The sequence below is a fragment of the Pithys albifrons genome, chromosome 12 (genome assembly GCF_047495875.1).
Source record: "Pithys albifrons albifrons isolate INPA30051 chromosome 12, PitAlb_v1, whole genome shotgun sequence".
Taxonomy (NCBI): domain Eukaryota; kingdom Metazoa; phylum Chordata; class Aves; order Passeriformes; family Thamnophilidae; genus Pithys; species Pithys albifrons.
In genome coordinates this window covers 13,838,431-13,863,073 of record NC_092469.1, presented here as the reverse complement: position 1 = coordinate 13,863,073, position 24,643 = coordinate 13,838,431, and the positions used below count along the sequence as shown (strand labels likewise).

Below are 24,643 nucleotides of genomic sequence, written 5' to 3'. Positions count from 1 at the left end.
ATGTGTGTGTGTGTGTGTGTTGTGTCCGTGGCGCGGGTCGAGCACTGCGCTCCGCGGGGCAGCACCCGCCGGTGCGGCGGCGTTGCGGGTGTCCCGCGGCGGCGCAGGGGTTAAGGGCGGCGGGCCGGGGGGGCCGGGGGCGGGAGCATGCGTGCTGCCGGCCGCTATTGTCTCCGGCGCGGCGCCCGGCACCAGGCGGCGGCCGCAGCGAGGCCGTGCCCGGCGCAGCGCAGCGAGCGCAGCGGAGCGGGGCGCGCGGCCCCCGCCGCCCCCGCCGCACATGGGCCGCAGCTGATCCGCGCCCCGCTCCCGGCCGCGCCCCGGGGCACCAGCGAGGCGGGCGGAGCGACCCGGCCGGCGGCCACCCCCCCCTCCCTTCCCCCGCCGCTCCCTCCCCGCTCCGCGGCCCCGGAGCCCTCGGCGGCCTCCGCCGGGGGTGACGGCGGCGGCGGCGGCGGACTCGGGGCGCCCTCGCCCCTGCGGGCCCGGCGGGGGGAGGATGCCTGGGGCGGGGATGGGTTTTCGCCCGTAGCTCCCCGCGCCCCCCCCGCTTCCTTCCGCCCCCTCTCGCCCTCCCCGCGGGGGCGGCGCGGCCCCGTTCCCCGCCGGGGGGCTGTCGCTCGGCTCCCTCCGGCCCGGCGGCGCCCACATGGGGGGCAAGCAGAGCACGGCGACCCGCTCGCGGGGCCCCTTCCCGGGGGTGTCGACGGATGACAGCGCCGTGCCGCCGCCGGGAGGAGGGGGGGGGGCCGCCCCCCTTCGGCCATTACCGGGCGGGCGGCGGCGGCGGCGCGATGGGGCTGCGCAGCCGCTCCGTCAGCTCGGTGGCCGGCATGGGCATGGACCCGGCCGCGGCCGGCGCCGTCCCTTTCGGGCTGTACGCGGCGGCGGCGCGGGCGGCGGGGGAGGCCGAGCGGGCCCCGGGCGGCGGCGGCGGCGGTCCGGGCTCCGACTCCACGTACGCCCATGGCAACGGTTTCCAGGAGACGGGAGGCGGTCACCATAGAGACGGGATGCTGTACCTGGGCGCCAGGGCCTCGCTGGCCGACGCGTTGCCCCTGCACATCGCACCGCGGTGGTTCAGCTCGCACAGCGGTGAGTGCCGGCTCCCCCGAGCCTTCCGCCCGCTTCCCCTCCCTCTGCGGGTACCCGGGGACGGGGGTGGGCGCCGTTCACTTGAGAAGGGGGAGCTGCCCCCGTCTGGGCCAGGTGGCCAAGCCCCGTTGTTCCAAACCCCATCCCCTTCGTGGTGCAGGCGGGTGGGTGCGCGCTGGGGCTGGATCTGTGTCAAGGTCAAGTGAGGAAAGGGCTGTGAAGGGAGGAGACTTTTTTTAGAAGGAAGGTGTTTTGGCTTTTGGTTGTGAAGCAATGGATGTGACATCCTCCCCTCCACTTGAGAGAGGGTGAACTGAGGGTGCTGTAGCTCGAGCCCTTGGTTTTGAAGGTGAGACTGAGCTCCTCATGCCTCTTCTGAAGGTATTTGGGGGTTGTCAGGTATAGTGGTTCGTGTGCCTTAGAAACTGGTAAAGAGGCAGAGGAAGCCTTTGAAAGCAAGTTGTGGGGATTTTTTTTCTTTATTTCGTCTGATAAAGGGCTAGGGAGAGGCCAAACCGTGTTTTCTCATTCAAGCCAGCTGGCACTGTTGCTGGGGAGGAAGTAAAGGAGGAACTGCCTGCCTCTTTAACGGGGCTGGGGAGCTGGCCCGGCTCTTTTGCAGGAAACATGTCTGGGCTATGGGAAGGGGGAGGGTTATCCCCTTCACCCTCCTGGATCGTCCCATCTATGTGTCCTGGTGTCTGGAGAGGAGCTCTGGCTGTGAGCAAGGCTGTGTCACTGACCTAGTTTTGCCTGGGTGCAGGGAGCGAGGTGGGAGGTCCTCTCTTCCCTTCCTGGCTAGAGGGGAAGTCATTTCAGGGCTGTCTCCTTGCATTTCCTGGAATAGTCTGGGATTTCTCTCCCATCCACCCCCCTCGCAAATGCTGTAAGTGTTCTCCTTGCGTGACGTGGTCTGGGAATTTCATAATATGCCTTGGGACAATACCTCATTTTCAGGAAGACCTGAAACTGAACCAATGGACAAGAACAAAGTGCAAAATGAGGCTTGCAGGGTGCATTTTCCTGGTTCCATCTTGGGATTGTTCCCTATTGCCCAGTCTCCTGGGGCTGCTCTTCTCTGTTAGACTGAAGCTGCATGTCTTGTGTTGCATCCTCAGTGGCAGAACACCCTAGGCACGATTCCTATTGATTCAGATAATCTGGATGCTTGCTGTCCACCCTGGCAGATGGAGAGGCGCTGGTATGTAGTGCCAGAGTTGAGACCAAGCACTTCTGCAAACTTTCTTTTGTGACCTTGCACAAACCTGTGCTGCTGCTCTGGTTTTTAAATGCAGAAAGAAACAAAGGCACAGCATCCTTCCAGATACTCCACAGGATTACACCTGGGAATAAGGGCCTTGGGGCCTTCTACTGTGCCTGGTGCTGGAGCCTGGAGGGTCTCGTTACAGAAACACCCTGCAGCTCATGGTGGTTGGTCAGAGAGTGTCAGTTACATTAAATGATAATTCTCAAACTGCAATGCTGAGAGGCAAAAATCCCATTCATAAAAGTAAACCAGCTGCAAAATGGAGTAAGCTTTTCTCAGCCCTTCGAGCAAGTTAGTGCAATGCTGCTGAGTTAAACCTGGTGCCCTTGAAAGATTGTGGTGTGAGCTGTGGGAAGTGCTGCAAGAACTGGGTTTCTCCAATGCCTCTTTTAGGGCCCTCTGAGAGCATTTGAGCTATGCCAGAGTGTGCACAGGCTGCAGTGAGAGCCATTCAGTCGTGCTGAAGCCTCTCCTGGTGGTGGTTCTTCCTCGTTGCTAATTAATTGCAAAAGGAGCAGAGGATGCTTAAAAATCCTTCTGAAAACTTGTTAGAGCCTGTTAAACTTTTGCGGTCTCCATCTTAATGTAAGAAGTTAATGGAGGATTTGAAGACAGAGGGGAAGGGGGAAGTAAGCCACCTCAAGACTGCTAAAATTTCTGCTAATCTGCTGTTCCAGCTGGTTAACGAACAGCAGGGCAGTCAGGAGCTACTCAGTCCTTCCCCCTTGCCTCCCCATCGACCTGCTCCTCTCACGGCTCTGAGCTGCTCCATTAGCCTCTGGAAAGTGCTGAAGCAGCAGTGCTCTGGTAAATGGAGACGAGCTTTGACATTGCTGCGCGTGACTGTCCCTGCTCCTTCTGAAGGATGACTCGAGGGACACACCAAACCCACTCAGCAAGATGCATGCCTGGGAATCTTAGGGATCTGCCCAAGTTGCTGTTCTACCAAGGAGAGGAGCCCCCCAAACTCTGTGGCTTCTTGCCCTGCCTGCCCTTTCCTGGAGACCTGGATAGTGTCAATCTCTGCATGTGGGGAAGGTTGCATTCATGGGCTTGTACTTACAGGAGCACTTGGGTTTTGCAGGATGAGCTGGGAGCCTCGAAGTGCAATATGGCCTCTCTGGGGACCTCAGTGGGACAGTGAGGAGCCCTGACTTAAGGGCATTGATAAGGTGTTGCCATCATGGCAGTGCCTGCGATAACAGTAACACGCAGATAGGCTCGGCGCCTCGCTGCTCCCTTTATCTGCCATGCTGATTTTATGTGCCTCTCCAGCTGCTTCATGGCTCATCAGCAGGGACCCCAAGGAGTGAACTGGGGCAGGCTGAGCTCCTTTTCCCTGGCTGGTGTCACTCCTTCCCCTCTCTGCAGTCAAAGGCTTGCAGAAGAGCTGGGTGTGCCTGGGGAGGGAGAGAGGATGGCTATACTGGGAAGCCTATGCAGAGGGAGGTTGCAAAGTGGTCCCCAGAGTCAGCATACACTGCAGTGTCACTGAAGGATGCTGTGTGTCATGATGGTTGGTGAGAGGAGCCTGTTGCTGAATCCCTCTGGACACTACTGTGGCTGCTGGGATGGCAGGAGCAGTTGGATACTGACGGCTTCTGGCCCTTCCCAGGACTAGAGGATGAGAACTGCTGCTCTATGAACAGCAAAGCCAACATGTGTCTTCCAAATGGGGTGGGCAAAGGGCTCTGACCATTTGGTGGAGCTTGTCTCTTCCTCTGAGTGGACAGCACCTCCCTGGGTAAATGAATGCTGTTTCCTGATGGGAATTTTCCCAGGTGTGTCCACCATACATGCAAGCAATGTAACTGTGCCAGCCCCGCCTGAAACTGCTCTGGGATTTCCCTGTCTGCCCAGGGTTTCTGAGATCCACTTCCTGACCTCCATGAGTGGAAGACGACAAAATATCATGTGCGACTTTGGAGTCTGCTTGTAGCACTTGACCCTGTCTCTGTAGCTTTGTGACTGTTAGGACTTCTCAGTAAACCCAAGGCTAGTGGGAAGAAGAGAGAAAAGGGAGATATGTGGTTTAATGCTGCATGTCTCCAGCTTTGTGTGGTTCTCTTAGTATTTCTCATGTTATTCATCTTCATCAGAGGATCTCAGGGAGTTTGCAGAGGCTGTAAGTAGCTTAAAGTTTATCTGGAAATCCCACTCATCACCCAAAGCCCTTGAGTGTTTGAAGCTCTCATAAATCCATATCTCCTTGTCTACTGGCTAGCCCAAGGAAATGCCTAGCTCATCCTTTTGTGCATGCCATCAGGAATGTCAGAGGCTTTACATGCACAGACAAAGCAGGCTGTTTGTCCTGGATACTGGACACACCAGTATCAGGAGGTCTTCTTTGCCAAATGAGCCGCTGCATTATCGGCTGTGCTTTCCCAGAGCAGGAGGGCCCAGCCTGAGGGAGATGGAAAGGTTTGTAGTGCAGAGATGGCAGCCAGGGTGCTAGGCTGGGTCGTTCTTCAGGCAGAGTTAGTTAGAAAGCAAAAGAAGCTGGAAATGCTCTTCAATCTTACTCTAGAGTATGAAATGGGAAGTAGGGGTTGTTTTGGAGGATGAGCTGAAGGTGTGTGTGAACACCTGTGTGGGGCAGCCCTGGTGTCTGTGAGCTGGGAGGAGGCCTCTCTGTAAAGAACCCTTGCTGTGCTCTGGCAGCTTCAAGTCCTGAGCCTTTTCTTGCTGGTGCCTGGCAGCTGCCAGAGGGAGTCTCCTCTCAGCCCTGACTTTTCTGACACCAAATTGTCATCAGTGTGCCCTGGCAGCAAGGAGGGCCAACCATGTCCGGGGGTGCATCAGGCATAGAATCACCAGTTGGTCGAGTGAGGTGATTGTCCTGCTCTGCTCTGCACTGGTGAGGCCTCATCTTGAGTCCTGTGTGCAGTTTTGGGCACCACAATATAAGAGAGGTATTAAGCTGTTATCAAGTGTCCAAAGGAGTGCCATGAGGATGGTGAAGAGTCTGGAGGGGGAGCCATGCAAAGAGCAGCTGAGGGCATTTTGCTCAGCCTGAAGAAGAGGAAACTGAGGGCAGAGCTCAGCGTGGGCTGCAGCTCCTCACAAGGGGCAGTGGAGGGGCAGCTCTGATCTCTGCTCTCAGTGACCATGACAAGACCCAAGGGAATGACTGGAGCTGTGCTGGGGAGGTTTAGGTTCAATATTAGGAAAAGATTCTTCCCCCAGAGGGTGATCAGGCGCTGGAACAGGCTCCCCAGGGAAATGATCACAGCACTGAGCCTGCCAGGGTTCAGGAAACATTTGGACAATGCTCTCAGGCACATGATGTGGTTCTTGGGACTGTCCTGTGCAGGGCCAGGAGTTGGACTTGATGATCTTTGTGAGTCCTTCCAACTTGGGATATTCTATGATTCTTTGAACTTTTCAACATGCAGACAACATATGTGCTTCCCTTCCCACTCCAGGAGCTAGGCCAGGGGAAGGGTACCCCAAGGTCTGCAAGAACTTGCCACTTGGAATCTGTTTTTGCTAGTGGAAATTTCCAAAGATGATTGTTCTCAAACCATATTTTTGTGTGTTTGGTGCTGGTGACCGTCTGGCAGCCAAATTGAGCACCTGCATCGCCAGGCCTGCAGATAATTTGGGCAGTCTTGTGCTGATGAGAACCAGTTGCCCCAGTGATCCTGCCACCATGGCCCAGGCACAAAGAGAACAATCATGATGACTCCTCATGCTGGTGATATTCAGCTGTTGGGCTCTCCAGGTCTGGAGGGATTGCTCTTCTGCCTCTGCCCTCTCTGAGCCAGCTGCCGAGGCAGCATAGACCCAAGATGGGGAGGAGGCAGCAGCTACCTGGGAAGGTGAAGTACTGAACACCGGAAGACACGAGACTCGACGGCAGCTTCAACGCACACCGCACCCGGAGATGAAGTTTGAGTGCGTCAGTGTCGGCGTTGTGCGTGAGAAGCCGGCGGTGGCGGGGGTTATCCTCAGTCTCTGCAGCGAGAGCAAGCACTGGCTGTCTCTGCCCTGCCTTGTCTCTCTGGTGCTCTCTGAAATCTCAACTGACTTGCCCAGGAGAGAGGCACTAATTGCTGTGCACATTAACTGGCTTGGCTGAACTCTCTCCTCTCTAAATGTGTATAAATCAGCCTGGGGGAGCTGGGTGCCCTCTCCCCCTTCCACATATGTATATTCCAGAGATGCTGGGAATGATGCTCCCGTGCTCCTGGGCTGACCCATTTCCCAGCCAGGATTGTCTTCCCAGCCCGTGACGTTAGTTTATCCCATGCTGGTTTGTTTTGCTGAGATGTTTGTTCCGATGACTGGAATAACCATAAAGGATTCTCTTAGTTATTAATGTGCTATTAGGGTTCCTCTCCTGTCTCTCATTTGCTGGACGAAGGATCAATCAGATAACAGACATCTTTGGTGGAGGAGCAGTGTCAGCCTGGCGCCTGGCCAAGGCAGCCACACAGAGTCATGGGAAAATGCTGCTAAATGCTGAAAATTAATTTCAAGAGAAGTGCAGGGAGGGAGAAAACCCACTTTGGAGGAGACAGAAAAAAAAAGACTTTTTTCCCCTTGCAGATCAGACAGGCTACAAAGAGCTCTCTGGATGAATTCCCTTTGCAGAGCCCATTCCCATGGCACCCCAACCACCCAGTGGGCACACACAAGGTGCATCTCATTGTATCTTCTGCTGCTACACTAAAACCCCAGATGTGCCAAATACTTGGGTATTTTTCTGGTTCCCTTGAAGACTGAAATCATAAGGGCTCAGGATGACATACCTGAGCAGCCAAGTGATGCTGTAAAGAAGCAGGCTCTGATGCAGAGCATTTTACCCCTCTGCTCTACTGTGGCTGTATGTTGGGATATAACAGACATCTCTCTGCAGAGACAGATCCAATTTTTATTTCTGGTAGAGCAAGAGTGGTTAAAGCTGGGCCTTAAATGTCTCTCCTGTACTAGTGCCACCAGGCAGGTTTAAAATGCAGGTGAACCCACTGGGGGCTTGGGTATCTCTGGGGATGCTCCTGCTGTCCCTTGCAGGCACTGCTTGCCCGAATGCTTTTGTTCAGAGCTTTTTGATGGGGCGCTGTTGGAGGTGCAGCTGCAGGAAGCCCTGCTGCCTGGGGCCTCTTCTCGTGTCATTGCACAGCATTTCCCGTGGGCACAGCCTGGTTTCCTGCCCTGCCAGGCTGCAGGCAGAGTAGGGGAGTGCCTATGGTAGGGGACAGGGGCTGCTTCTCTCATGGTTTAACTTTCCAGACCTGTGCAGGTCCTGCACAGCCTAGGGGTTGAGGAAGGTGGAGGGACAAGCCAGGGATCCAGCAGACAGGTTTTTGTGGCTGATCTCTTTGCTGCCACCACTTGGCTTGGTCCATTGGTGCTCCCTGCTGTGGTCCCAGGGCCTCTGTGATGCCAGATTTGTGCCATGTGCGGCTGACTGAGCTGGAGCAGATGCATCACTCAGCCCTGGTGCTCTTCACCAGGCCCATAACAGTGGGTCTATGGGCAGCTGGAGGTGTTCCATACAAGGTGTATTTTGCTGGTGGGGATGGTGCCCCACCGTTGGAGAGGCTGCAGCGCTCCTCTGAGGTGGAGATGACTCTTCTCTCCCCTCCTTTCCTAAGGACCTGAGCTGGCCAGTGTTGGCAACAGGTGGGCCCTGGGTCAGCTGTGGTGTCATGGGCTGAATGAGCATGGGGAATTCATGACTCCCCATGCTCGTGCACACTCATGCAGCTGTGAGCCCCCCATCAGTGGCATGAGACACTGTGTGCATTGGGTGATGGTCTTGTGGCACTTTGTAGAGGAGCAGAGATATGCTGTGGAAACATTTACCTTTCTGCACTAGCAGAAATTTCCCTGGGCTTTATATTCGCAGTTAGCACCCTTGGCTGGTTGAGTCTGCTGAGTTATGGCCATGGTTCCTGAGATACTGTCACCTGCCAGGCACAGAGAAGGGACTGGGACAGGTCCTGGTGAGGGAAGCACAGTGGCGTGGATGAAGAATGGAACTGAAAGCTGCTTCAGAGCTGTTTTCTGGCCCTAGCAGGCAGGACGGCGTGACAACAGTGGGTATTTTTAGAGGCCAGCTGCCTGCAACACAAGAGAGGGAAAGCAGCAGTCAGGCAGGAGAATCGAGTGATGCTGACCCTGTCCCACATCCCTGCCCAGCATTTTATTTCCTACCCTGACAGGATCACTGGCATTTCTGTGTCCTCTGTGCATCTTTGCCTGTTGCTGCCTGGATTGGTGGCTGGCTCCCTTCTACCCTTGGCCACGACTGCATGTTTCTCTGATCACAGCTCATAGATTCGAGGGTGGTGTTGGGGGCTCCACTCTTCCTGGATGATTGCATTACAGCTTGGGATGGTAGGCGTTTGGGGGATTGTTTTTCAGAGAAGCCTTTGTCACCAGTGAGGGGAAAACCTGCAGTTTCTCCTGCAGCCGGGGTAATTGCAGTAATTCATTTGGGAGCTCTCCCTACAAGGCGATGGAGCTGTGCTTCATGAGAAGCGCTGCAGGGGAATTAGATCCACCTTTCAATCCATCCATCCAAGGCCTGTACATCTGTAGCTGGGGAAAAAGAGGTGGGGTTTGGCTCTAGACAGATGGCTTAAATTACCATCTGCAGGGAGGTCGAGTCAGTATGGGCTGAGATGAGTTTTGGGGCCAGCCCTCTGTTAAACTGGTACTGAGCGGGACAGGGTGAGGCTGAGCACCCTGCCTGAGCTGCCTTGGCGTTTCAGGTTATCCCCAGTCAGATCTTGCTGCTTTGAAACTTATTGCCCATCTGCTTAGTTATTACACCACTGATTTCATAACTCTTGAAGTCTGCTATTTGTCTGGATCTTAACCTTCTGAGGGTGGTTTTAGATACTTTTGATTTCTTTTTGCTCCCTGTAGATAGGTACAAAGCAGATGACACCCTGCAACTGGTCCTGGGTGTATGTTTTGTGGGAGGATGCTGCTTCACAAGGCCCTGCCCAGCTCGGGAAATCAGGGTACACTGTGCTCCTTTGCATGTTGCCTTTTCAGATGGGGAAGAGAACTCAAATCCCACAGCTGGGGTTTTTTGTCATCTGCAACCCCACTGTCTTCCTCCTGCTCCTGTCTGCAAGACAGGAGTCCCTCCTCATGCTGGAGGGTGACATGTGTTGAAGCAAAGGGGCAGAGAAGGTGGGACAGCTGGGCAGGGTTTTCCTGCCTGTGGCATGGTGTGCAGCCTCTCCTGCGTTTGCTAGCAGGATCCGGTGTGGGCAGACCTGCCACTCGCCGAGAGGCTCATTCCTACGAGATGCCATGCTTTGTGTTTCAGAGGTTCAGCTCCCAGAGCTGCAGAAAGCTGGCTCTGTCTGCCAGCCGCCTCCATGCTGCAAAGGCAGCTGGGAAGCTCTGGAGTGGTGTAGCCCCATCCCCATCATGGATTTATCTCCCATATCTCTTGCCTCTGGCAGTCAAAGGGGAGGTCATGCTGCCTGTCCGGGCAGCTTGGTGCCGTTGAACATCCCTCCCCTCCTGTAGTTTGCACAGCAGAGAGGTGTGTTCATCCTGCAGGTTTGCACTCCTCTTTTTTCCCTCCCTCCTCTTCTGCTAGCCTGGGGCATTCACTGGGCATCCCTCAGAAGTCACAGCCCCTCCTGGGGAGCTGGGAGGTGCTCTATGCTGTGCAGCCCTTCCTACCACATGAGGGGCACGTGAGGTTAGGGTTAGTGAGCATGCTCCTCACTAAGATTTTTCTTTTTTTTTTTCCAGTGGTGGAAAAATTTCAAACTTTTTTTGTCATTCTGCAGAAACAATCAATGGGAACTTGCTGCAAGCATTTCCCAGTGCCTGTGGGTGCAGCTCTGTGTGCCTTTTGTGGTCTATTTCCTGTCTGCTACATAAAAATTACCCTTTCTCTACCCCAAAAAGCAACATGGGTTCATGGGCTGGGAGTCTTGCACTGATGAGAACCAGTTGCCCCAGTGATCCTGCTACCATGGCCCAGGCTCAGAAAGACCTTCCACCACTGTTTGTGCAGTGCTGCCGTGGGATGCCTGCAGAGCCGGGTGGGATTGCTTCCTGGCAGTAGTGGGTACGTGGGTGTGAGCAGTGCTGGGCTCTGCTCCCAGCATCATAAAGCCAGGGCATGTCATCATGTGCCTCTGGAGTGTCCCTTCATCTTCCCAGTGAGATCAGCTGAAGCTTGAGGCATGACGGAACCTCGGCAGCATCAAAGCACAAGTTTTCTGCTTTGGAAAAACCCAGAGATCAGGAGGGAGATCATCCCGTGGGGTTGGATCCAGTTGCGTTTGGGAGTGGCTCAGGTCAGGCTTTTGCGTTTCAGCCTTTCCGAAAGTGGGAATTCCTCTGGCAGCTCCACAGTGCAGGATCCTGGCGGCGGGGACTCCGTGGGTGCCTCCCCAATGGATGGCTTAGTCAGAAGTGACTCACCCCACCAGTTCCCGCATGACGTTGCCTCACTGCGCCCTCCCAGCCTCTGCCAAGCAAAGAGTCTGAATCTCTCCCATTCTGTTCTAATTTCCAAATTGCTGTCCCACTGTGCTGCCAGAGGATCCACTGCACTGCTTCATGTCAGCACCTGGGACCCCCTTGTTACCCTGTTGGCTCTGCGTGCCTTACAGATGATTTCTGCCCACAGCAGCTTTTCTGCTGAGCCTCCTGCTTCATACAAGAAATATTAGGGAGGAAAAAAGCAGGCACACAGGCAAACTCTTTGGAAATTCCCAAGGATCCTGCAGGAACTCTGTCCTCACTAGGCAGTGAATTTGAAAACCAGAGGTAGGGACACCGAACCAGAGCATCCCTGCAGTTCTCCTGCACCATGAGGTGGTCCTAGGCTGGTTTTGTGACTAGCAGGAGCCCTGGATGAGCTTGTAACTTGGTAAATCTGAGCCCTGCAGCCTGACAGGAGAAGTTGAAGGTGTTATTTCCTTCTCTGGCATGTCACCCAGGACCCCCCTGCTTAACTTTGCTCTTCTCTGGGATGCTAAAATTAGCTTTGGATTACACCCTCTTCCTTATGAAACATGTTCCCAGCAGCTGGGGGAGTGTTTCTGTGTTAAACTAGGGCTCTCTGGAAGACAAGGTGACCCTGTGAAGTTGCCTTTCTCATCCAGGTCTTGGGGAACCAATCCTGCAGCATAGCTGGAGCTATAGGAAGGAGATGCTCTCTGCCTTAGCATCAGTACTTTTGTTCAAAAATTGCAGTTGCAGCCATGAAAGGGTGAATACTCAGTGACGAGCAAGGTGGGGTTCTTGGGGTTCAGAGGCAGTTTGCACACTCTCCCTGAGGATGTGTGTGCAAGGAGGATGGCTCTGGACAACCTGTGACCATATAGCCACTCCTCTTTGCCATCCCATTTCTCAGTGACTGTGGTGGAGGTGTTTTTTAAGGTTTTGATGTGTTTGTCTGATGAGGATCAATAGCTTTGGATACCCTAGAGCAAATGTCCCTGTGGAGTTCCCTCTCTTGTGTCTCCTGCTCCTTTCCAACTCTCCAGCTTTCCTCAGCCCCAGAATTGCAATCTGTTCTTCTTCCCATCTTCCCCCACCGCCTCCATAAGAACCCAGTTGGCTAAAAAAAACCCAGCTCTGCCTCCTGGCTTGCGGCAAGCCAGCCTTGGGCTGCTGCGCCGTGATGCCACCCGGTCCCTCCACTCCGTTATCTGCATCCCTCTGGCCCCAGTGGCTTCCCCATATCCCACCTGGAGCACTAAGGCCTTTTCCTTGCTGCTTCATATCCTCTTTGTGGCTTAAATCAGGTGGGAATGGGCAGAGGCCTCTCCAAAACACAATACCTGGAGTGTTAGGATGGTGCTGGCCTCGTCCAGCTTCATGTTCCATGGCACGTCCCTGCCACCCTTGGCTGGTGTGTGGCCAATCTGACAGCAAACACCTGCCATGTGGGGGCTTTGCCAGGAGCCACTGCACACCAGGGACAGCTTATCTTAGACCTTGCTAAACATGGTCTTGCACAGAAGTAGCTTCTTTTTGGGGTGCAGCTTTCACATTGCAAGCATTTACTTTCTCCCTTCTCAGCCAGCTGAACTGGCTCAGTCAGCAAGGAAGTGGTGGGGTGGGATGGGGATGGAGCAGGACCATCCCTCTGCCAAGGCAGGAGCAATGGTTGGTTTTCTTTCCAAGCACTACCATCCAGAGATGTCTTATCCCAGCCACGTTCCCTGCTTGTCTGTCATCTGGGGCTGGCTCACTGGCATCCCCTCTCCCTGCTTCCTTTCATCCCCAGGAAGGTGGGATGTCTTGTTTCCACCCTGGACCTGTCCTTTGTGCTCTCCCACCTCCCTGCCTGCAGCCTTGACTCAGGAGGAAGGACTCTTGCTTTTTCAAACCTGGCAAATGAGGCAGCTTAAGTGCTTTACTCTTTCCTGCCTACGTGTCCCAGCTCGTGTCAGCCCTTGTGCTGCACAGTAGCCCAGCACCCTAGCGGAGTTCCCCTGATGCCTTGAGTCCTGCCGGGCCAGCAGGGCTGTGTTGGCCCTTGGCTCCTGCCTCTGCCTGTGCAGCTGATGCCATTTCCTTCTGCAAGGGGAAGCGGGTTCCAGCCTCATTCTGCTGGGTGCTGTGGCCTCCAGGCCCTTGGTGCAGGTGCTGTGCTGGCAGAGGATCATGGTCCTCAGTGGGGCGAGTCCTTGGTGCAGCTGCCAGCTCCCTCCTGGCACGAGGCTGCATTGCTGGGGCTGGTAGAGCATCACTTCCATGTCACTTCCAGCTCTCAGAGGGGACACTCATGGAGTCCTGAGCCACCTGGTCCCTACCCAAGTGCTGAAGATGTGCTCTGTGCACCCATGTGCAATCTCCAATGCTGCCCTGTGACCATCACTTCAGAAAAATGAGGCTGCTTTAAACCAGTAGGGAATTTATTTTCCAGGACATGTTGGATCTGAATATCTTGGCTCTTCAGATTTTCTTCACTTGCCTGGCACATAGGACAACTTTTCCCTGGTTCCTTCTTCCTGAGGCTGTGCTGAAGCCTGTGCTGGAGGGGTAAGGAAAAGGGAGGACTTTACCTCACCCAACCCCACATGCTTCACCTTCCAGTTGACCAACAGGGCCCACAGACGTGGTCTTTCAGCCTTTCCCTACTCTTCAATTGCTCATGTAGGTTTTTTCAAGAGGATCCACCTCTTCCAGCTTCCACCTGGTGCTGGATCAGCTGGCAGTGTTGGGGAAGCCATGGGAGGAGGTGAAATGCTCAGGGTATACTCAGCAGGAAGGAGCACCAGAACTGCATGCTTGGATCAAATATTCCTTGTGTTTATCTCATGCTTGGATGCATCTTCACCGCTGTAAGCCCAGCTCCATTGGCTGGGAGCCCAGGATTCTCTCTGGAGGCATGGAGGTGAGCTGTGCAGCTGAGGTTTCCTGATCTTCCATGACCATCAGGCAGCCTGGGGCTTACCCCAAGCTCCCTGGTGCTCCTGGTGCCCTGTGGGCTGGCTGTGCACCAGAGAGGGGACCCCTCCTGAGGCAGGTCTGTGCTGGGGAGTCTGTGCTGCTGCTCCCACACACAGGGCTCCTGGTTTATCCCATGGCAGGAACGGGGAGCCTGTGCAACCAGGGATTCCTTTTGTGAATGCTGCTCTGGATGGGGTGGGTTGCTGGGGCTGTACTTCCTTCTGTCTTCAGGGCATGTCATCCCCCACCAGTGTCTTCTTCCCAGTGCTGGAGATGCTGTGCAGTGGTGAAGCTGCTGCTCTCTGTGTTTCAGCCACCTGCCAGTGACAGCCCAGGTCTCCTACTGCTGCGGTGATGCTGCGTCTGCTGAGGGCACTGTAGCCTGGAAGCAATCTGCCTGGAGGCAGGGGGAGCTAGTGGAGGGGTTGGGGAGGGAAGGTGGACGTGGCACATGCCTTTACCTGCAGTCTGGGACAGGCTTGCAGCTCCTATGGTTGTGGTCTCACCCACCCCTGAGGGGAGCAGCTGCTTCACTCACAGGATGTGGTGTAGCTGACACTGTTACAGTGCTCAGTAGACACAAATTATGGGAATTTCCTATCCCAGCTCTGTTTGGCATGTTTAGACATGGGTTGGAAAGTATGTCTTGACTCTCCCACCACCACCAAAGTCTCTGCTGCTCTGTAGTGGTGCTTTTGGCACTGTAAGGGTTAACCACCAGGCTTCTTCAGCATGCATAGGACCTGGTGGAGATTTTCAGAGATTCCCAGCTCTACTTTGCCTGACTCTCTAAAATAAACCATGTAACCTTCCTAAAAATACTCAGAGGGCAGTAGCCCCTGGAGAGCACCGGCACCACTTGCTCCTGGTTTCTAGACCAAGCCATTGGAGAGATTAGATCACATGCCTGCATCTTACAGCCCTGGAAGGCCCTTGGTTTTCTCACTGTCTCCTGCAGGATGCAAGAATCCAGGTCTTGATCTGAACCTGCCTTTTGAGGCCAGACTGCTTCCTGCAGCACTCTCCTCTTCCCCACTCCTGTCAGGAGCTGGTGCCTGTCCACACATCTCTGCATGAGGTGACAGTGCCAGCTTCAGGTTTAATGTGCTGTGGTCAGGAGCATCACCAGCTGCCCTGACTGCACTGGGAAGGAGGAAGGGTCCATGGCCTTTCCTTGGAGCAAGCCCTGGGCCTCCCCATGGGTGTGGGAGGCCCTGGCAAGGAGAAATAGCTGGGCCCTTCCTCTGATTTTTTTTTTAGGCATGTGGGAGGAGGACGGAAAGGGCTCTGAGGAGGAGGGAGGGAGCTGAATTTTCCATGCGCAGCTGTCAAAATGTAATCTCCTGAGTTGCTCTGGCTGGCAGCTTAGGCAGGATAAATTAACGGGGATTTCGGGGAATGTGGAAAATACCATGGCCTGAAAGGGGCTGGCTATGTGGGGAGTGGCTCTTTCATCTGCAGGACGGACTCCAGGGCCCAGTGCCTGCCTGAGGAATGCTCCAAGGCACCGGCTTGGTGCCTGCAGCTGCTGGGTGCTGATTTCACTGGTTTTCTGTCCACCATTGTTGCCCAAAGGTCACTTGGAGAAGGGGTGAAGGAGTTCACCCCTTCTCTGCCTGCCCTTTCCTGCTGGCAGTGGGCTCCAGCTGTGGAGGGGAAGGCAGGCAGTTGCTTTTGCAATGTCAAGTGTTTGTTCCAACAGCTGGGGTGTGGGACAGCCCCCTGTTCTGGGGGCCTTTCCACACTATCTCCTTGCTTGTAGTCAACCTGGGAATTTCTGCAATTGCATTTTCATCTTTTTTTTTTTTACTTCCCTCCATCTTGTGAGATGCAGAGCCAGAACAGTATGTGTGCTTCTGCACTTGTCCCAGCCCCCAGACCCATCTGACTGGAGGACACCACACACATGCTGAGGCTTGAGCTCGGGCCCCTCTGTCTGCCCAATGTCCCCACGTCCTTGCCATAGGGCCGTGGTGGTGTCGGGAGTCCCAGTCCCCAGCCAGCTGCCGACGGAGCGCTGGGGAGCATGAGGAGCGTTCATGCTGGCTATTTATAACTGTGCTAAAGCTATCCCAGCTAGCAAAGGGGCCTGGAGATCTGCAACAGCCGCTTGCCAGAGCCTGCAAAGGGCCTGTTCTTTGCCTGGCCCTGCTGATTTGCCAGCAGCTGTGCCCCGGCAGCTGCTGACCAGGCACTGTCATCCAGGGCCCTCTCCTTTCCCATCGGTTGCACGTCTGGTAGGATCCCTTCAAGTGCTGCCCAGGCCAGAAGATCTGGGACAGCCTGTTTAAAATAACACATTGGCACAGAAAAAGGAGGGACCAGAGGAAACAAGGTCTCCTTGCGCACTGCTCAGGGAACAGAACAGAGCTTCCACAAATGCCTTGCCCTGACACAGAGTTCGCAGCCGAGATGCCTTTTCCAAAGCCCCTCACAGCCGTTCCGGGGACTTGCCGCTGGAAGCCAGTCCCTGGAGCTCCCCGGGCAGGGACTGGTGGCCGCGGTGTGGCAGACCATCCGTGTGCAGGCGGGGACGGGGCGGGCAGGCTGCCAGGGCAGCGGGGCACCGGCAGGGTGTCTCTCAAGGGGAGCCAGTTGGGTCTTCTGGCAGGCAGGCTGGGAGCTATCCGAGCTATCCGTGCTATAAATACACTGGCCGGGTAAACACTGGGGAGGAGGAAAAAACCAGCTATTTCAGCTAATGGACACGGCTGCCACAAGGTATTAATTGGTCAGGAGTAAAATTAGGCTGGAGAGGAGAAGGCAGATTGGTACTGCTGCCCATGAGGCCCTGGCTGACAGTGCTGCCCTGTCACCCAGGGCTTGGTGCAGATAGGGCCAGACTCACAGCACAGACCCCATGGCTCAGCCTGGCTGGGGCAGGGATGTGCCCTTGCTGTGTCTGCAAGCCAGCAGGACACACCACTGCAGGAACCCCTGGGCTTGAGGGCTCCTTGTTTTAGCAGGTCCTTTTGAAGCTAGTCCCACACCATCCATGATGTTCATCTTTGCTGTGCCCCCTTGAGAAATAACCATCCTCTGGAGGGCCAGGATTGGCATCCCTGTCCTAGGCTTTCATCCGGGGAGCTGGGAAGTAATCTGTATTTATCACCACTGCTAATGAGCAGATACTCAGGTGTTGAGCAGTTAGCCTGGTTATTTGCACTGCAGAGATCTGAGCTGCCTGCGTTAAAGCCTTAAAGCCACTCGCAGAAAAAAATGCCCTGGCCACATCCACATGGTGGCAAACTAGAATCTGATTCATCCTTAGATAATTTGTGTACATTCCTTTTCTCCTCTTTCCTGAGCAGCCTTTGCATATATATGAAGAAAGCTCTTAAGCAGCACTGCAGTCAAACCTGATCTGCTTTTAGAAGGCAGATCCTTAAATTACCCTCTCCCTCTCTGCAGGCAGAGAGAATTGCTGAATATTCCGGTGCAAACCTGTGGTGGCACGCGCGTGTTCGGCTTGAGCCCTGCTCTGCTGGGCAGGGATGAACTGCACAGCCTCGACCTGGCTGCATTGGAGTCCCAGAGAGTGACCTACAGGGCTGGTTGGGATTCTGTTCCCTGGGAGTTTGGGCCTTAGAAACCTGGGCTTGAGGCAGCCTTGGTTGGTGGGGCTGCGGATGATGCCCTGGTGGTCTGCATGGCTGAAGCAGGTGGTGATACTGATGTGACACCCTGGCACCAGCCGGGGCCTTTCATGCCCAAGCAAAGTTGCAGAGCAGATCTGGGCATCCCAGCCAGCCTCTTCCAAGTCACCAGCCAAGGTCAAGCTGTGACATCAGCCTGCAGGGTCCCCCTGCTCCTGAGGCTGCTGGCTGGCATCAGAGAGGTGAGCACCCACCTCACTCCTGCAAAAAGCTGGAGAAAGCAGCCATTTGGGTTTGAGGCTCTGACCTACCAGTCCTCTGCTGCAGCCCTACAAAAAAACTCCTTCCTTGCAGCTTTTCTGGCTCAGCCATGCAGTGCTGAGCTCCGGCAGCAGAGATGGCACCATCCAGACACAGGGACATGCCCCCTACACTTGCCAGTGGCAGGGTGCTGCGTGCCCCAGGCTGCTGCTCGCCCTTTAAGGCCTGGCAGCAGCTGATGACCACGTGTGCGCTGCCTTGGCACTCTCAGTGTGCCCTCTGTGCGGCGGGCACGGGGACGACCAGGCGCCGGCTCGGGCGGCTGTCCCCTGTGCGGTGGCTGTCCCTGTACCAGCGCAGGATGAGCGGGTGCCGTGTGGGGTGCGGGTCACCATGCAGGCTGCAGGTGAGGGGCTGCCTGCTACTCTGGCCCCCCATGGCCTCGGGGATTTCCTGGGATGCAGCATGGACTCCTCCTGCTGCCCTTGCTAAGGGCTCGTCTCTGCTCTTCCTCCAGGTTTCAAGTGCCCCATTTGCTCCAAATCTGTGGCTTCTGATGAGATGGAAATGCACTTTATCATGTGTCTGAGCAAACCTCGCCTCTCCTACAATGGTAAGGGCCAGGCCGTGCAGGGGACACAGTGTTCTGCTGCCTTGGGAGGACTCTGGGCAGGCTGAAGAGACTCTTGCTGTGGGCAGGCAGCTCAGCTTGGGCTTGCCAAGAGGGCTGTTCTCCAGCAGGATGGTGCTGCTGCTGGTCCCTGCTCTGCTCCGCTCCCCAGCGCGGCTCAACCCTGCTGCTTTTGCTTTTGCTTGGGCTCCTTTGTAACACAGCCGCCTCCACGGGTTGCTCTTGCCAGAGAGAGCCCTCCTGGCCAGGTGTCCTGCCTGGCAAGGGCAGGGGACACATGTCCTCTTGGGCTGCCCCTCTGAAGGATCATTGCCTTCCTCCCCTCCTCTCTGGCCAGGAGGCATATGGGGCTCAGCACTGAGCTGAGCATTGGGCTGCAAGCTCTGGCCATGTCCCACCTCTCTCCTGACCATTGGTATGGGAGTGATGCTCACCCTCTACTTGGGGGTGATTTTTTGGAAGCCAGGGTTAGGAGCTGTGTTCGCTCCAGCTGTCCCAAACCCATCTCCCCCCTCTGCCTCCACTGAGCCTCCTGCCAGTGTTCCCCAGTGCTGCTGCCATTCTGCCCCCTCACAGCTGCATCTGCAACAGTGGCCATGTGTTCCGCTTCATGCCATCCACTTAATCTCACTGCTGCCCCCTCCTCCCCTCCCAGATGACGTGCTGACCAAGGATGCTGGTGAATGTGTGATCTGCCTGGAGGAGCTGCTGCAGGGGGACACGATAGCCAGGCTGCCCTGCCTCTGCATTTATCACAAAAGGTACTGTGAGGGATGGCCAGGCGGGTGGCAGCGGCACAGGTGGGGATACCCGAGGCTCAGCACTCCATAGTGACATGCTCTCCTCTCATAGCTGTATAGACTCATGGTTTGAAGTGAACAGATCTTGCCCGGAGCATCCTTCTGATTGACCTGCTGGGCGTGCTTGCTGACTTCTCTTTAAGGTGAGCCTGTGGCAGGTGCTCAAACAGCATATTCCCATGCTGGGTTTAAATCCTGGGTCAGGAGGGGAGGATGGGGTGGGATGAGGTGGGGTGGGACAACCAGGGCTCCTGCTCCTCACCCGGGATGGTCTCTCTCTGCCTTTGCAGGGCACCTTGCTATACCTGCTGTACCTCCTCACCCCGTCCCCCCCGCCCCGCCTGGAGTTTTGGGCTGACTTTAAATTCCTCGAGAAGACAAAAATAAAACCCAGAAACTTGAATCCACTTGGGACAACAGCGCATTTTTTATTTTATTTTATTATTTTTATTTGTTTTGTTGTTTTTTGCTTTGTTTTTTTAATTTAAAAGATTTAAAACAAAAAGAAACATCCAGGAGAAGACAGTGTGAGAAAAGCGGAGCGACCTGCTCTCCCCTCCACAGCCGCTGGTCACCAGGAGAGCTCTGCCCGTCAGGGCCGCCCTCGGCCGAAACCCTGCCATGATGTTTGGCTTTTCTCCCCGAACCGAAAGGGGAAAGCTGCCGGGGGACAGCCGGCCAAACGGAGCACGCGGCATTTCTCACCGGCAACCCCCCACCTTCCACCCGGACTCGCCCGGGGGCTCTGCTCGGTTTTTTTGCACTGACTAAACGGGAAATTTCTCCTCTCTCCCGTCTCCCTTTTGGAGATCTCCACCCAAGCCCCCGGCAGCGTTGAGATGGGGACTCTGCCCCACGCCGGGAGCGGGGACACTGCTCCCCCCTGCTGAGTCGCAGGGGTCCGTCTTTCAAGTGTTTACAACGAGAAAAAAAAAAAGAAAAAAGGAAAAAAAGAAAAAAAGAGAAAATGAACAAAAAAACCCCCAAACAACAAACCACAACTGAAGCTTTGTGTTGACTGGCGTGTTCTTCGATTTGAGCTTCCCTGCCCCGGTGATGTTTACAGACTGGTCACTCTTTAACTCAGCTATAACCACTCAGAGACTGGAGAGCCGCAGAATCCCCGCCGCCCCTCCCGCGCCCCCCCGCCGGGCTCCTCTTGCCAAAACCGCCTCCCCTTTTTTCTTTTCCATCGGCTTTGAGTTGGACCCTTTTGAGGAGGGTATGGGGAAGGCCCCATGGCCCCCCGGATGCCCCCAGCCACCCCTGGTCATGGGGGTGGCTTTGCTGGAGGTGCCAAGATGGAGTCATTTCATGGCAGTGACCCCTCCCCTGCCCATCCCCGGCCCCATCCCCGTCCCCTCCTGGCGCGGCGGGCGCATTTTCGTTGGTGAGACCTCCCTGCCGGTGGCCGTGCCCCTGCAGGAAACCTTTCTGTATTTATATATTAAAAAAACGGGGAAAAAAGTTCAGAGCTTGGGGGGAGCTTCCTTCATTAGTCAAGGTGTTTTGATATGGTATTAAAACAATGTTCAATAAAATATTCACTGTTATTTTATTTCACTGGTTTTCTTGGTGAAGCAGATGAGGCCAGTGAGGTGCCAGAGATCCCCACCTGCACTGATGCCCCGTCCCCATGTCTGCCACGTGGGGATGGCCACAGCAGTGCTCAGCAGGTCCGAGATGGGATGCCATGGGAGCCATGGTGGACATTCCCACCCAGCACCACCCCCACTGTGGCTCAAGGGAAGATGCTAAAGTGGGACCCCCATGGTGCCCTGCTCTGTGGGTGTCTGTGTGTGCTGCCTGGGACAGGGGCCACCTGGGGAGGGGCTGTGGGTTCCTGTCCCCCAAAAGACATAATGGTGCACAGAGGCTACAGGTGCAAAGGGGTTTATTGGGCGTTTGGGGATCCCTGACCCCCAAAGGTGGGGATGGGAGGATTTGTGGGGACACGAACTGTGGCAGTGTAGGGCACCACAGCCACCCCAGCCCTGACTCCAGGGCCTGCAGCCCCCCTGCTGCTAGCTCGGTGCCAGTGCCTCCCCTCAGAGCACCTTGCCAGGGTTCATGAGGTTGTGGGGGTCCAGTGCAGCCTTGATGGAGCGCAGGGTGTCCAGTCCCTCCTGGCCAAGCTCCTCCAGCAGCAGTGCCCGCTTGCCCAGCCCCACGCCGTGCTCCCCAGTGCAGGTGCCCCCCGCCGCCAGTGCCCGCCTGTGAGACAGGGAGGGTCAGGGCATCCAACTCTGTCATCCAACTCTGTCCCCTGAGAGTGCCCCCATCCCCACCTGCCCAGGCGCTGGGTGAAGGCGTGGACACGCTCGGCCTCTGCTGGGTCCTGGGAGTTGAAGACGAGGATGCAGTGGAAGTTGCCATCGCCTACATGTCCCACCATGGGTCCTGCAGGGCCGTGAGTCAGGGTGAGCAGGGAGGATGGTGATCCCTCCAACCCACCCCTCTGTCCCAGGGGCTGCAGCCCCACTGACCGGTGAGGCCAGAGTCCTGCAGATCCTGCTTGGTCTCCACCACCACGCTGGGCAGGCGGGAGATGGGCACACAGACATCCGTGGAGTAGCCCTGGGGTGGGTAGGGCAGAGCTGTGGCACCTGAAGCTCCATAGGTGCTGCCACCATCCTCCCCATCGTTGTGCCTGTTCCTCACCTGGCATCCGGGCCGCAGGGCCAGCGCGGCGTACCAGGCGTTGTGGCGCATCGACCAGAGGCGCCCACGCTCCTCCGGCTCCTCCGCCCAGGCCAGGCCAGAGCCACCGTTCAGTCCCACAATCTCCTCTGATGGTGACCAGAAGCCCCTGGGCTGGGATCCCTGGCACTCCCTGGCACCTGGCCCTCATCCCAGGACCTCCAGTGCCCATCCTGGGCATCCATCCCATATCCCATGATACCCCTGGTCCTCTTGTCCCTGAGTCCTTGTCCATAACTCTGTGACCTGTCTGGTTGCCCCTCTCCCTGAGCCCTGAGCAGACCCCCCAGCCCACATGGCCATCGCTTATCCTGGTGTCTTCTCAGTCCCCATTCCAAGCATCCATCCCTGGTCCCTCTGTTCCTGGTCCTGGGCACCCATCTCACCTCAGGACACCCCTGGTCCCCATCACCTATCCACAGGCAGCTGTTCAAGACCCTGATCTGCCAGCCCTGGGCACTGTGCACCTGTCCCTCATCCTGGTGGTCTCAAGGTCCCCAATCTGCACCCAGCCCTAAGCACCCATCCCTGACTTCAGGACATGCCCAGTCCCACTGTCCCATGTACTGGACACCCCACACTCATCCTAGAGCCATTCCATGCCCCCCCCCCCAGCACCATCCTTCATCCACCCCTGTCACCCATCCTCTATTCCTGCGCAACCATCACTTGTCCCTGGGTGTCCATCATGGCTCCCAGCCTCAGGCACCCTATCCTCATCCCTATTCCCATCCATACCCATCTGCCGCTGCTGCTCAGCCAGGCCATGCCGGGAGCCATGGAGCTCCAGAAGGAGTGTGGCTGCTGCTGCCAGTCCCATCCCACTGTAGCGACCACAGGCATCAGCCATCACCTCATCCAGGAACTCTGGGTGAGAGGAGGCAGTGCTGAGTTCCACCACCAGCACCTGGACCCCCAGCCCCACCTCTGGCCCCAGGCACCCACCGATGCGGGCCACGGGCACGGCAGCCTGCAGCACCTGCACGGTGCAAGCCACAGCCGCACCCACGCTGGGGAAGGAGGCGATGGTGGCACCGGTGGCCTCAGGCAGTGGGTGCAGGCGCAGTGTGGCCTGGGTCAAGAAGCCCAGGGTGCCCTCGGAGCCCACGAAGAGTGAGGTCAGGTCGTAGCCGGCTGCTCGCTTTCTGTGTGGATCTGGTGAGCAGGTGCCCACACAGCACCTGCCCAGCCCAGTGTGGTGCCCTGGACTCCCAGCACCCACCTGGCCTGGCGCCCGGGGCCGGCGGTGTGGAGCAGGCGCCCGTCTGGCAGCACCACGCGCAGGTTGAGCACGTTGGGACGCATTGTGCCGTAGCGCACCGCGTTGGTGCCTGAGGCACCGGTGGCTGCCATGCCACACAGGGAGGCATCCGCCCCAGGGTCTGTGAGCAGGGGGTGGGCAGGGGAGGAGGGTGGGGATGGTGTCCACTCCCCCAGGCACACCACCAGAACCCCAACCACAACAGACCTATGAGCATCACCAGTAACACTGGGGTCGTGGCAACTACAGTCCCACAGGCACCACTGGGATCACAGCACACCCATGGACACCTCAGGAGCACCAGCATTCCCAGCATCCCCATCCCAAAGACATCCCCAACACCCTCAGTGCTGTGACCTCCCGCCCCCTGGCCCCCCCTGATTCCCACAGTACCGACAGGGAACCAGAGCCCAGTGCCACGCAGGTGGCTGTTGAGAGCCTTGCGGGTGACACCGGGCTCCACTGTCACCGAGAAGTCCTCGAGGCTCAGCTCTGCGATGCTGTCCATGCGGCTCAGGTCGAAGCAGACGCCGCCCTGACACAGGGGCACCAGTGGGTCTCAGCACAGCCGGGCACTGAGAGCCCCTGGGGGGCAGGGGGTGCAAGAGGAGCCGATACCTGCACGGCGTTGACACCACCCTCGAGGCCGGTGCCAGTGCCAAAGGGCACCATGGGCACACGGCAGCGGTAGCAGAGTGCGGCCAACTCCTGGACCTGCCCCACCGACTGGGGCCACACCACGGCATCCGGGGGGGCACAGCTGGGGGACAGGCAGCACCACTGCCAAACTGGCTTCCCCTGCCCAGACCCTGCCCCTCCCCATGGCCCTTCCCCAAGCTGGGACTCCTCTCACAAACCCCTTCCCCTCCCCATTGTGCCTTGCCTACACAAACATTCCCCCTACACAGACCCTGGTCATCCTTAGGACCCTTCCCCTTCCCATGACACTTCCCCTCCCCAGCCCTTTCCCCAGGAGCCCCAGCCCCAAGGGGCACTCACGGGTGCATGGACTCATCGTGGCCGTGCTGCTCCCGCACCGCCGCGGCCATGGAGACATTGGGAGCCCCGACCACGGCCCTCAGGGCTTCCACAAAGTCGGGGGGCAGCGAGGGCTGCGGGGGGAATGACGAGGGCTCTGTCAGGGAGGGCCCAGGACAACCAGAAGCCAAGGGCACAGCGCCGACTGGTCACGGCAGGGTGTGAATGCCCTCGGGGAACCCAGGCCCCACCTTGGTGCAGCAGCTGCGGTGCCCCACGGCTGCCCCCAGTGCCAGCACCCGCCGCAGGGCCATGGCAGCACCCGACAACAGGAGCACAGGAACTGAACACGACCTCCAGGACCCTGCCCTCCCCCGTGGCTCAGTCCCGCCCCCACACCGACACCTTAAGGTGGTTCCAGCCACGGGGACAGACACGGGAGTGTGTTGCTGCTGGGGAACCCATCAGTGCCCATGGTCACATGCCCACTCCGGGAGGGGTCCCACACCTGAGCTCTGTCACTACACCCACCATGGCCTTTGCCCTGCCAGCTGTCCCACAAACGGGTGTTCCCATGCCTGCTCAGGTGTCCTTGCAGCTGGCCAGGGGTCCCTGATCCTGTGGGAGGCCACATGTCCCTGGGCCAGCCCAGTCCAAAGT

General features: G+C 56.9%; 2 protein-coding genes across 2 annotated transcripts; one reads left to right on the top strand and one right to left on the bottom strand.

Annotated features, from left to right (window-relative positions):
• The first annotated feature begins 188 nt into the window (after positions 1-188).
• On the top strand, positions 189-20,602 carry ZNRF1 (zinc and ring finger 1). Its single transcript, XM_071567541.1, is given in 6 exon segments — positions 189-751; positions 753-1,095; positions 18,131-18,226; positions 18,900-19,005; positions 19,097-19,187; positions 19,335-20,602. Coding segments are annotated over 5 exon segments (705 nt in total). The 5' UTR covers positions 189-649; the 3' UTR covers positions 19,155-19,187; positions 19,335-20,602.
• Positions 20,603-20,921: 319 nt separating this feature from the next.
• LDHD (lactate dehydrogenase D) lies at positions 20,922-24,342 on the bottom strand. Its single transcript, XM_071567539.1, has 11 exons — positions 24,235-24,342; positions 24,005-24,117; positions 23,624-23,765; positions 23,399-23,540; positions 22,967-23,126; positions 22,690-22,889; positions 22,483-22,611; positions 21,706-21,833; positions 21,531-21,621; positions 21,333-21,444; positions 20,922-21,258 (listed from the first exon to the last, which is right to left on the bottom strand). Exons 1-11 carry the CDS (start codon positions 24,295-24,297, stop codon positions 21,093-21,095), a joined length of 1,446 nt encoding a protein of 481 aa, XP_071423640.1. The 5' UTR covers positions 24,298-24,342; the 3' UTR covers positions 20,922-21,092.
• Positions 24,343-24,643: the final 301 nt, after the last annotated feature.